The 12,470-nt window shown below is 49.2% G+C and overlaps 1 protein-coding gene across 1 annotated transcript; it reads left to right on the forward strand.

Moving 5' to 3' along the window:
- Positions 1-1,915: 1,915 nt before the first annotated feature.
- On the forward strand, positions 1,916-9,716 carry LOC123048050 (NAD-dependent malic enzyme 59 kDa isoform, mitochondrial). Its single transcript, XM_044471259.1, has 19 exons — positions 1,916-2,227; positions 2,307-2,403; positions 2,540-2,658; positions 2,777-2,944; positions 3,202-3,330; positions 3,430-3,490; positions 3,692-3,795; positions 3,869-3,952; positions 4,052-4,158; positions 4,267-4,381; positions 4,534-4,647; positions 4,749-4,814; positions 8,009-8,081; positions 8,150-8,236; positions 8,323-8,377; positions 8,451-8,522; positions 9,039-9,101; positions 9,202-9,316; positions 9,391-9,716. The coding sequence occupies exons 1-19, from the start codon at positions 2,075-2,077 to the stop codon at positions 9,460-9,462; spliced, it is 1,854 nt and encodes a 617-aa protein (XP_044327194.1). The 5' UTR covers positions 1,916-2,074; the 3' UTR covers positions 9,463-9,716.
- Positions 9,717-12,470: the final 2,754 nt, after the last annotated feature.

A 12,470-nucleotide genomic window follows, 5' to 3' on the forward strand; every position in this document is an offset into this window, starting at 1 on the left:
GACTTATCTTTTCGTGTTTATCATTCCACTCATTAAGTCCATCTTTGTCTGTACATCATTTCACTCTCGCTACTTGTTATTTTCTATCACTCGCATTTCCATTGTTAACAATACCAGGCTGTTACATTTGCTTGCCTACTGTATTGTCATTATGATCGTAAAAACAGATACTACGCTCTTACGATTATAGCATCTTCCTTCGAAAGATTTGCTTAGTTTTATTTCGATGTATCTATTTTATCGAAGCTCTGTCATTGCTTTGTCCAAGGATCCATTCATTCGTATCCGCTGCGATGGATTGATTCCGTTCAAAGTTTCACAAGAAATTTTGAATCGCCCATTCACCTCCCGATCGATATACTCTTGGTCCTAACAGTTGTGACCTGGGATCCGGCATTGGTGGGGCAGTCCTAGAGCTGGACGTTCACGTTGCCCTGCACACTGAAGCTGGTTTCTGCACCAGCCTCTCGGGAGTACTTTTGGACTGAATTTGGGTTATGTAACTATAAGTCTAAGTTTTTTTTTATGTTTTCTTATGTGCATCGGTGGGGCAGTCCTAGAGCTGGACGTTCACGTTGCCCTGCACACTGAAGCTGGTTTCTGCACCAGCCTCTTGGGTGTGTGCCGAACCTTTGTCACCATCCTGTGACCAGCCACATGCCTTGCTTGCACCACCCCAGGCGCCACTGCGCACCCATGGCAGCCCTCGCCGTTCATCGACCTTACCAAGGATGACGACGAGGAGTAGGGTAACGGTGGACAGCCTGAATGACAGCGGCGGCGGCTACAACCGATCTAAGTTTTTTTATTATTTTCTTTTTAGTTTTACTTAATGTTTAATGGACTGCCGGGAGTACTTTTGGACTGAATTTGGGTTATGTAACTATAAGTCTAAGTTTTTTTTTATGTTTTCTTATGTTCAAATTTAAGTTAAAAAACCGGACATGGTTTGAAATGCGTCGCCCCCCCCCCCCCCCCCCCCCCCCCCCCCCAATTCCCAAATCCGGAGAGGATTGTCCTCTTGACCAAAACAGACATAATCCGAATCTTGCGTTGGAGTTGGCCTTATCCTTTCACTATCAGTCCTAGTTCATCTGAAATGCATTTTATAAGTCTGAAATCCGGTTGGACGATCTGTAGACGGTATGGGAGCGAACACCGACAATCTGACGGCAGAAAAGAACGGCTGAAAGCGCAGCGCAGATTTGAGTCAGGGCGGCGGGTCCTTTCCGATTCGGCGCCCGAACGGTTCCGAACAGTTTCTGGCAAATGCATCCGATTCGTGTCAGCACGGTACGCACCCCCTCCGACCATCCATTTTTCTCGCCCAACATACTATACTAGAGTAGCCGGCGCAAACAGAGAATCCTTCAGGGCCACCCAGCAATGATTTTGTAGTTACAGCGCAAGTATTATTTTCAACAGATAAAACGTCTTTGGTCGTTTCTTATCCAAATACGAGTACAAATATTAAGCGTAACCTGTCGCGCATTTGCGCCTGCGCGTACATTCAAAGCAGAATAGCACGCACGTACACAGCGTCAGTGGATTCGCATCCGTTGCAAAGCTGCGGCACACGAAAATGCACATCCGCACCAGTCCAGTTGACATCAAGCATTCACGCAGAAAAAATAAAGTTGACATGAGGCGCAAAGGGGATCCGCACCGCGTGTGCGGCGCGTGTGCTCGGCAAATTCCTCATCTGGTTGCCGGTCGGGCCCCAACCCGCAAAGTCCCCGACAGCGCCTTCACTAGTAGAGCCGCGTCCCGCCCCGCCCCGCGTCCGCTGCTCCGCGCGCGACCCTCACCGGCCCCGTAGTGGCGAAGCCAACACGACCAGCTGGCTCGGCATCGCCCGTCACACTCGGGCCCTCCTGTCCTGTCCTGTCCTGTCCTCACCGCGAGTGCCCGCACCACGCGGCGACGCATTCCACTTCCACCCCCCTTCAAATCTCTCTCTTTCTCCCTTCGCCTCCGAGAAGCTCGGTCTCACCTCACGCACCACCAGCGCGCCGGCGTTCTCCCCTCCACCGTGCCGACCGACCCCGAGCGGCGCCGCGGCTGACCCAGCGTGATGTGGCGCCATGCGGCGGCCAGGCGGTCGGCGCAGATCCGGCGGCTCCTGTCCACGTCCGCCCCCTCGTCGGGCGCCGGCTCCGCCGTGCGCGGCCCCTGCATCGTGCACAAGCGCGGCACCGACATCCTCCACGACCCCTGGTACAACAAGGTACCCGCCCCCGCCCCGCCTCGCCGCCCCTCCCTCGATCCCGCGATCCGCGGTTTCACTTCGATTCCGTTTCGCACAGGACACGGCGTTCCCCCTCACGGAGCGGGACCGCCTCGGCCTCCGGGGCCTGCTCCCGCCGCGGGTAATGTCGTTCGAGCAGCAGTACGAGCGCTTCAGTGAGTCGCCTCGCCCCCACCCCCACTCGCATTGCCGCGTCATTGTTCACGTTAGCCCCACGGGGCCGTATGTATCTCTCCTGAGATCACGCCCTCTCTGGTCGCTAATGTCGCGAGCTCTCTACGCGCGCTGCAGTAAACTCGTACCATTCGCTGGAGCACAACACGCAGGGGGAGCCCGATTCCGTGGTCTCGCTGGCCAAGTGGAGGATCCTCAACAGGCTGCACGACCGGAACGAGACGTTGTACTACAGGGTGAGCTCCCACTGTTACAGTTCTGATTGGTTGGCATGCTTGTCTTTTTACCGCAAGGGAGTGACTGAACTGGGTGTTTGATGTGTATTTGTGGTGGTATGGTTTGTTTCTGCTGCAGGTGCTAATTGACAATATCAAGGATTTCGCGCCCATAATATACACCCCTACTGTCGGCTTGGTCTGCGAAAACTACAGCGGGCTGTTCAGGCGTCCCCGCGGGATGTACTTCAGTGCAAAGGATAAAGGGGAGATGATGTCGATGATTTACAACTGGCCAGCAGAGAAGGTACACTTGAATATTTCGAAAACTTGATGCAGTTTTTGTTACCAAGGTAGTTGGACACAGGAGCTTAGGTAGCGATTTTATGAGTGCAGTATGATATCAATATCAATGGAACACTAATTTGTTATCTAGTTGTTTATCTTTTTTTAAAGCCAGTTCTGTAGCTGTATCCATGTGAATTGCTCCACAATAATATGAGTGGTTTCCCAGAGCTATGTGCCTGTACTGAACTTCATCATGTGCTTCGTTGCTTATTTCAGGTTGACATGATAGTTGTGACTGACGGGAGTCGGATTCTAGGTTTAGGTGATCTTGGAGTTCAGGGCATAGGTATACCTATTGGTAAACTTGATGTTTATGTTGCAGCTGCTGGTATCAACCCACAGAAGGTATGTGTTTTGCTACTTTTTTGGAACGTAAAAGAGCATCAATTAACTAGAGGTTACTTGTGGCATTCCCCCTTTTATATTTGTCGATTCTCCTTGCAGGTTCTTCCAATAATGCTTGACGTGGGAACAAATAATGAAGAACTCCTTGAAGACAAGCTATGTGCGTAAGATACATTAAACACAACTTCTGAAACATTATAAAATGTTTTTTATCCAGTTTTGTGACAAGCACAGTTGAGCATACTCAGATTAACGTGAAGTTCTACTCATTTTTCTTTAGAAGGAAAAAAAGTAGAAACTCTTACTGTTTGGAGTAAATGCCTGCATCATAGCATTGCTTATTAAGTGATTATCTTCTTAGATTTAGGATTGAGGCAACCTAGGTTGGAAGGAGAGGAATACTTAGCTGTTGTAGATGAGTTCATGGAAGCTGTTCATGCACGGTGGCCTAAAGCAATTGTACAGGTATGTATGTGCTGCAGTCATACTTTGGTTGCTAAGTCGATGATGCTCCATTGCTGAAGTGGTGAAATTTCAGTTTGAAGACTTCCAAATGAAATGGGCATTTGAAACTCTTCAGAGGTATCGGAGCCGATTTTGCATGTTCAATGATGATGTGCAGGTACTTTGATTCCCCAACTTTGTTTTCTGAAAGTTATTAGCACTCTTTTGTTTATTTCAGTTTTAATTTATCATTTCTTGGGACCTTTATATTCAATAGGGGACAGCAGGAGTTGCTCTAGCTGGTCTACTTGGAGCTGTTAGAGCACAAGGTCGACCCCTCGCAGATTTTACTAAGCAGAAGATAGTTGTGGTGGGAGCTGGAAGGTCCGTGATACGTTTGACATGCTTGTACAATTTCCTCAGCCAATTGCATATAAACTTTTGCTCGTCAAAAGTCTGTTTTGTCCATTCTAACATCTCTTCAGAATCCAGTGCTGGGATAGGTGTGCTTAACATGGCTAAACATGCAATGTTAAGGATGCCAGGGACCCATAAAATTGGAGAACTGGGCGAAGGACACAATCAATTCTGGGTTCTGGACAAAGATGTAAGTTTAATTTATCCAGTCAAATACATTGTTTCATGCTTTTTACCAGTTTCCGTGTGTCTTATATATATAGTTTCCACTTTAGTGCCAAGTCTTGATTTCTAAGTGCACAATTGGTTATTTATGTGGCACTGTTATGCTGTACCATGCAGGGCCTTATTACCAAAAGTAGAAAGGATCTGGATCCAGCTGTTGCTCGTTTTGCTAGAGGTTATGGTCCTGAAGAGGTCGAAGATCTCCATGAGGGGGCTAGTCTTGTTGAAGTGGTATTTAAACTTTGATGTTCTTTGTTCATTCTTAATCAATATTATTAGCAGAAAAGACTTCCAACTCCTTCTGTAGTTGCACTAATTCAGCTCATTGTCAGGTCAAGAAAGTGAAGCCTCATGTCCTTTTAGGACTATCTGGAGTTGGCGGGATATTTAATGAGGAGGTAAGCTCCATCGTTGTGTAATCTTATTACCTCATGACTGCTGGAAGCTGATGGTGTTTCTTCTATTTCTTTCCCCTATTTTACCAGCCCAGTCCCATCAACCCTCATACCAGGGTCTTGTCTGTAGTATCAAGTAGTCCATTTTTAAGTTTAGTGAAGGACTGGTAGGATCAAGTACTCTACCAGGTCTAGGGCGTAGGTGGTAAGGGAAGGATGGAGGGAGACGTGGCGAGGATCGGGCGCGCCGGCGGCAGGGCGCCGTCGCGGCTAGGAGAAGGGCGGCGGCTAGGGCTGTTGGCGGCTAGGGTTCCGGCAATAGGAGATAATATTCTTCTTATTGCTTGCCTTCAAAAAGAGTCTTACAACCTATATTTATATCCTAGATAACTTGTAGAAGAATCAACCTAAGATAACTTGCCTAATCTGAAAATAAAAACTAAGATAACTTGCGGGCCTAAGCCGGCCGGCCATAACACTTCTCCCCGCCTGCACAAACAGCTCGTCCTCGAGCTGTAAGGTGGGGAAGCGCTTGCTTGAACTCTTCGAGGTAATCAACCAGCGTCAAACACCTTCTCGACATCTGGGGCGGCCAGGTCGGCGGCGACGGCGTCCTCCGGAATGTAGTCTGCCACCTCCAGGTAGAAGAGTCGCGGGCAGGCGTGGCCGGGCTTGTAGGGTTCGTCGCAGTTGAAGCACAACCCTTGGCGGCGACGCTCGAGTATCTCAGCTGGGGTGAGCCGGCGGAACGGGCGCCCCGCGGTCGCGGCGAGGGGTGCCGCAGAAGCCTGCACAGGCCGACCCTGCGCGGAATCCGGTCCGGGTAGCGACCCAGCAGTCTGGGACGGTGATTCCTGCTGGATGGCCACCGCGCGGGCGTAATACATGGCCGACTGGAGATCCTGGGGTCCCCGAAGCTCCACGTCCACGCGGATATGGTCCGGTAGACCGCCCACAAATAACTCGGCGCGCTGAGTTGCGGAGACGCCCGACGCGTGGCACGCCAGGGCCTGGAAGCGGTCGGCGTAGTCCTGCACCGTGGATGTGAAGGGTAAGCGGCCGAGGGCCGCCAGTCGGCTCCCGCGGATAGGAGGCCCGAACCGGAGGAGACAGAGTTCCCGGAAGCGCTCCCATGGTGGCATGCCGCCCTCGTCCTGCTCGAGGGCGTAGTACCAGGTCTGCGCTGCGCCTCGAAGATGATAGGACGCGAGCCAGGTGCGATCCGAAGCGAGCGTCCGCTGCCCTCGAAAGAACTGCTCGCACTGGTTGAGCCAGTTGAGGGGGTCCTCCGTGCCCTCGTAGGTGGCGAAGTCCAGTTTGGCGAAGCGAGGGGGTGTCGGCCCGCCGTGCCCGGGGGCGGCCGTAGTTGCCGCCGACGCGTATGCTGGGTCGGGAAGCGCCGGGGCGTAGTTCGCCGAGCTGGAGGGGTGATCAAACCGCAGGGAGGGCGTCGGGTGTTCCGGCGCCGTGGAGTAGACCGGCCCCGAAGACGAGCCGGTCGCCCAAGCGGGGATCGACGATGGTGACGGTGGAAACTGCACCTGGTGCAGGGGCCGACCCGTAGCCCTAGGCGCGGGTGGTGGTACTGTCGATGGCGGCGGCGCCTGGTGGAGCTGCACCGGCGCCTGCGGCGTGGGGGCCGGCGGTGACGCCGGAAGAAGCTGCTGGGTCTGGCCCTGCTCCGAGGCGCCGGTGCCCAGGTTAGGGCTGGGCGGGGCCGGTGGAGGACCCTGCTTCGAGGCCGCTGGAAGGTAGGGCGCGACGGAGGACGGCGCGGCCGGCGCGGTCCAGGTGGGCCACTGCGGCCCCGTGGTGGCGAGAAGTGGCGGGGCTGCCGGCGCGATCTGCGGCGGCCACTGCGCCCAAGGCGGCCGTGCGCCCGCTGGGGCGAGGAGCGCCGGGTAGCCTCCGGTGACGGCCCCCGGTGCCGAGTACCACGGAAGCGCCTGCTGACCAGCGGCCATGGCTGGATGGAGTCCGGTGATGGCCCCCGATGCCGAGTACCACGGAAGCGCCTGCTGACCCGCGGCCATGGCTGGATGGAGTGGTGGGGGCGGCCCGTACGGACCTGCCAGGTAGAGGCGGATCCCTTGAACTGCGGTGACGAGGTCGTTGAGGACGCCCGCCATGGCCTCCGGCGTGAACTGTTGCGGCTGCGGGGGAGGTGATGGCGGCGACGAGTGTTGGACGGGGGCCTGTGGCTGCCCTTGGCCCGGCGTGGTGCCGGGTGCCGTTAGGACCGGCGCTGAGAGCGACGCAGCGGTGCCCGCCGAGAGCGAGGCCGTGACGCCCGGCGCAGAGGCGGCGGTGGTGGAGGAGTTGGCGGGCAGCGGTGGTGGTGGCGGTGGAATTGGCGGAGACATGGTCGAAACCCGGTTACCTGATACCAAATTGGTAGGATCAAGTACTCTACCAGGTCTAGGGCGTAGGTGGTAAGGGAAGGATGGAGGGAGACGTGGCGAGGATCGGGCGCGCCGGCGGCAGGGCGCCGTCGCGGCTAGGAGAAGGGCGGCGGCTAGGGCTGTTGGCGGCTAGGGTTCCGGCTCCTCAGGGAGCCGGGCAATAGGAGATAATATTCTTCTTATTGCTTGCCTTCAAAAAGAGTCTTACAACCTATATTTATATCCTAGATAACTTGTAGAAGAATCAACCTAAGATAACTTGCCTAAGATAACTTGCCTAAGATAACTTGCCTAATCTGAAAATAAAAACTAAGATAACTTGCGGGCCTAAGCCGGCCGGCCATAACAAGGACTGTGACCACCCTATCCTGATTCCCATATCTAGAAATACTCGAAAGTACTGATAAATACACTCATAATGCTAGAGATTTATTGCGCCCGGCTATGTATTGATGTGAACCCCTTGAGGTAGAACATGTGCGGCAAGAAGTTCCAGTTAACATTATAAGTTCACCATTGTTACATTGAAGGATCATATCTCTGGCTATATGCTATTTAGCACTCTTCATCATGATTCAGAATGGTCCCATGGACACTGACAGCCTCAAATATATATACTTTCTGTTAGGTCCAAAAAGTCGTCTCCTTTCTTGATCTTATAGCATTAAATTGGCTAGAATCGTATTGACAATGCTTAATTATAGGGTCATACTGTTGTGATATTCATAATTTCGTATGCCTTAATGTATCACTATCAGCAATTGAGCTTAACTTAGGAATATTGTATCACCTCAGGTTCTCAAGGCTATGAAAGAATCTGACTCCCCCTGCCCTGCAATTTTTGCAATGTCCAACCCAACAACTAAAGGTTTCTCCCTATATTTACTTTCGAATACTTAAAAATAGTCACTAACATTGGCCTTTTTTTTGTTGCAGCTGAATGTACGCCTGAAGATGTATTCAAGCATGTTGGAGAAAATGCAGTATTTGCCAGTGGAAGCCCTTTCAGTAATGTTACTTTAAGTGAGTCATGTTTAATCTCGTTTGTATTGTTTGCTTACTTAAAATCATTGTCGGTAACTGATAATGCTACAATTGGGTTGTCCCAGGCAATGGTAGAAAAGGCTATGCTAATCAAGCGAACAACATGTATCTGTTTCCTGGGTATGATGATCTTTCTGTCTTTCCTTGAGTCTCCGTTTTTTGTTTTCACCTGATCCAAATCTCTGAAATACAGGATTGGTTTAGGAGCCCTTCTGTCAGGTGCTCGGCATATCTCGGATGGCATGCTCCATGCTGCAGCTGAGTGGTAAGTCCCATTTGGTAGGATCGACTCATTGGTCTTACCCGATGACGTCTCCTTGGTTATTACCTCATTTAACTATTTAAGTACCATTTGCGTGGGATGTCAAGCAGATTTTAGCCTTTCACTCGATCCGTTCCAAATTAGTTGAAGTTCTACTTTTGTCCATATATCGACATCTACAACAACAAATTAGTTTCATTAGATTCTTTATAAAATATATTTGTGCATTATATATATTTGTTGCTTTAGATCCTAGCACACTTTTACATAAACTTGGTCAAACTTAAAGAAGTTTGACTTAGGACAAACCTAGAACAATTAATTTGGAATGGAGTGAGTAGGTATTAATGTAACTGGGCGACAAAGTGCATAACTTTTAGCTTGCAGTTTTCAGCCAAGGACTTATCAGAAACTTATATTGTACAGTTTTTGTAGTTAATATATCTCGCATGGCTCTTGTTTTTTCTCCTTCCCTGAACAAAATTCAGCTAAGCATTAGTCTAACAATTGCTGGTGCAGCCTTGCTTCATACATCACAGATGATGCGATTCGAAAAGGAATCCTCTTTCCTTCAATTTCAAGGTTTGCTCAATGACCCAACTCGTGCCATTGCACTCTGTAACCACGACACCTTGCTCCAAGCATTCTATTGTTGCTCATTACCACCCACCACACATCGCAGTATCAGGCACATCACCGCACGTGTCGGCGCTGCAGTCGCCCGTGCTGCTGTTGATGAAGATCTGGCCGAGGGATGCCCTGACTTGGATCCTCGGGACCTCAGGAGCATGTCAGAGGTACGCCATTCAAAATTTCACATCCTATAAGTTGCTCGTCAGAACATTGCCTGATTCTTCTTATGTGTTCACAGTCGGATACGGTGGACTACGTGGCTCGGAAGATGTGGTACCCTGTTTACAGCCCACTTGTCAACGACAAATAGTGTTCGACGAAGCACACCCGAAGAGACGTATCAGGCACATACATTTGTTCTGATTAGTGAATACTTCGCTATTTCGGTTTACCTGCTCTACTTGGGAGTATTTCAGCAGATACTGCTGCCACGTCTACTGGCTATATTGTTGCCTCATTTGTTTACGTTGACAGGTTCATCAAACATTGCTCAATTTTGAGACCCGTTGAGCTATAGTTATGTCCATGTGGTAGGACTTGAATAAATGTCAGATGTTGGCAGTCTGTCTCCTGCATCTTCATTGTTGGCGTATGTCTCTTGCATCGCCATCGTTAAACTAGTCAAACACCGCAAATACTCATGTGGTGCTGTACTCTCAGAAGCTCACTAGTTCATACCACTCGCCTGGCTTCTCTTTTTTATCTTTTGAAACGCCTCATTGATTTTCATTATAAAAAACTTGCAACATAGTTTTACAAAGGCTAAACCGAAGAAGCATGGTGGTTTGGGCATTCTCAATCTGGATAAGTTTAAGTTTGCTACAGCTCTTCTCCGTTGGCTGTGGTGGGACTGGATGACACCAAGCCTTGATTTGGTTGGGCACGCCTTGCACGGATAACGACTGTGAACTTTTTGCAGCGGCCTCTTGCGTCACCGTTGGCAATGAACTCGCTGCCAGATTCTGATATTGCTCTCCGATCATCTTTGGCTGCCCCTGAAAGAAAAACTGCTCGGTGCAAAAAGCATCGGATAGGAAATTCTGGATCTTAAATTGACATGAGCATGAGTTTCACTCTTGAGCACATTCAGCAATTCGCCGGCCTATGAGAAAAGCTATTCATCATTATTCTTATCGAAGATGTCAAGGACACAATTAAATGGAAACTCATCAAGGATGGGATGCACGTTGCTTCCTCGGCCTACAAGAGGGCCTCACTACCTCAGACATGGTGAGCGTCTTTGCTTGTCTGGTAATTCAAAACACGATTTGGACTTTTGGCGGTTTGCTTAGACAGGGATAGTAAATTTGTGGTCCTTGTGCCCACTCAGCAAGCAAAGCCAAGAGTCGGATGCCCGCCTTCTTTTGTAATGTCGTTTCACCATGCGCATTTGGAATGAAATCTTGCCTTGGCTTGGCATGCATGAATGCATGACGTTCTATGGCAAGTTGGGCAATGATGGCTTCGGCGAGGGATTGGTGGCATGTCTTCCTTCATCTTCATCATGGATCTTCCAAATCGCTTACCTCCTTCATGATGCTAATTCCATGGGAGATATGGCCGAACGCAATGCGAGAGTCTTCCGCAAATTGTACGAGACCTGACCTCACATCTGTAGTCAATCTACTTGCTAGACACAGTGCAACTCCCACCAAATACCATTGGCCAGGAGTCAAGAATATCTTTAGATAAGGCAAAAAGAATCTTTGTCTATTTTTTCCAGTTCCAGAGAAATCAGGACTCTAATATGATTGGATACCTAGATGCTCGCTACTTATCTGATCCCCGTAATATGAGATCGCAAACCGATTTTGTGTTCCTACATGGTGAAAATGCCATATCATGAAAGTCTTCAAAACAGACTCTTGTGGCAATATCTACCAATTATTCCGAAACAATTTCATTATATGAGGCAACACACGAATGCATGTGGCTTCGTAGAATGATCAATCACATACATTAGTCGTGTGGAATTGGTTCTATCGAATCACCTACCATCATCTATGAAGATAATGTGGCTTGTGACGATACAGACCCCCTTTTGACAGAAAGACTGTAAGGGAGGCGCTTACAGTATAATTGGTGCAACAAATCTAAATTACAAGTACTGTACCTTGAACCTGGGTGGATGGCAAGACATCAGCCCTTTTCCACCACTAAACTATGCTCTGCGGGATTAGGAATGTTTTTTAAAAACTTATTAGGGGGGAGTGTTACAGCTTAATTAAACATGTTTAATTAATGGGAAATCTCCCCTTGTTCCTGTCGTTGTGCCGTTGCATCGTTGAAACTTCGCGAGCAACCGAAACACGTCTATTCCGGATGTATACAGTGTACCATAACACGCAATCAATACAACAATTACAGTTCATTCATCATTAATCACATCAGCATTGTTCACATTTCCTTTCTGAGACAAGATGATCTGCACGTAACAGACAATCAACATTTAAATTTTTTTCCTGGAATTCATTGTCTATGAGGGTGCATTTGTGCTCGGGATTAGAGTAACACTTTCGATCAGCAAATCAGCTTTCAGCCTTTCAGCGAGCCTATTATTTGGAGATAAATAGTCAAGATGAGCTCTAACAGTTTTGATATAATTCCGTACTTTTTACTTCCTGTTTCAGAATAAGTGTGGTGGTTTTAGCTTAAATTTGAACGGAGGAAACTCCAGCAGTCTTAACAGTTATACAATCGATAACGAAATTCTGTGGTTAAAACAGTTACAACAGGAATTTCATAAGGAAAAGACTAATTTTCAAAGTCCATGCTTATTGCTTAAGCTAACTGCTTCTTGAGGAAGGGCCTTCGAGGACAAAACCAAGAGTATGGCCAGCAGCCATTCTCCTGCTTGTGCACCGCAGGGTAAGGTATATCGTCCACGTCACCCGTCCCCAGATCATACACATTCAGCGCTGCTATACACACGACAACCCAGCAGCCGACTCATGGACGATCCCATGTGGCAGCTCCAATCGCGTCCGTGAACGCAGGAGGCGATTGGTTTTGTTTTTCAGTTTTGCTAGAACTCATCTAGATGAGATTTAATTTGGTCTCATTCACCTTTTATAGCCATTGGATGTGGTGCTATAAGATGCGTGTGTGCTGACGTGGGTTGTATCCGTTCTTATTTTCCAGGTGAATGAGACAAAATTACGTCTCATCTAGATGAGTTCTAGGTACTCCCTTTGTTTTTTTAGCTGATGCGTAGAGAAGGCATCGTTCGCAGATCGTTCATGTGTATCGTGTGTGAAGCAATTTCGTACACCATTGCCCAATGCTTCCTGTACTTGGGGAGGTTGTGCACCAGGTAGT

This window comes from Triticum aestivum, chromosome 1A, assembly GCF_018294505.1.
Source record: "Triticum aestivum cultivar Chinese Spring chromosome 1A, IWGSC CS RefSeq v2.1, whole genome shotgun sequence".
NCBI lineage: Eukaryota > Viridiplantae > Streptophyta > Magnoliopsida > Poales > Poaceae > Triticum > Triticum aestivum.

What these genes read in the sequence shown, in the direction of transcription:
- LOC123048050 (XM_044471259.1), top strand. Translation starts at nt 2,075, where the DNA reads ATGTGGCGCCATGCGGCGGCCAGGCGGTCGGCGCAGATCCGGCGGCTC. An exon ending in ACTCCTTGAAGACAAGCTAT is followed by an intron (nt 3,491 to 3,691) that starts GTGCGTAAGATA and finishes TTATCTTCTTAG; the next exon opens with ATTTAGGATTGAGGCAACCT. An exon ending in CTCTTTCCTTCAATTTCAAG is followed by an intron (nt 9,102 to 9,201) that starts GTTTGCTCAATG and finishes CACACATCGCAG; the next exon opens with TATCAGGCACATCACCGCAC.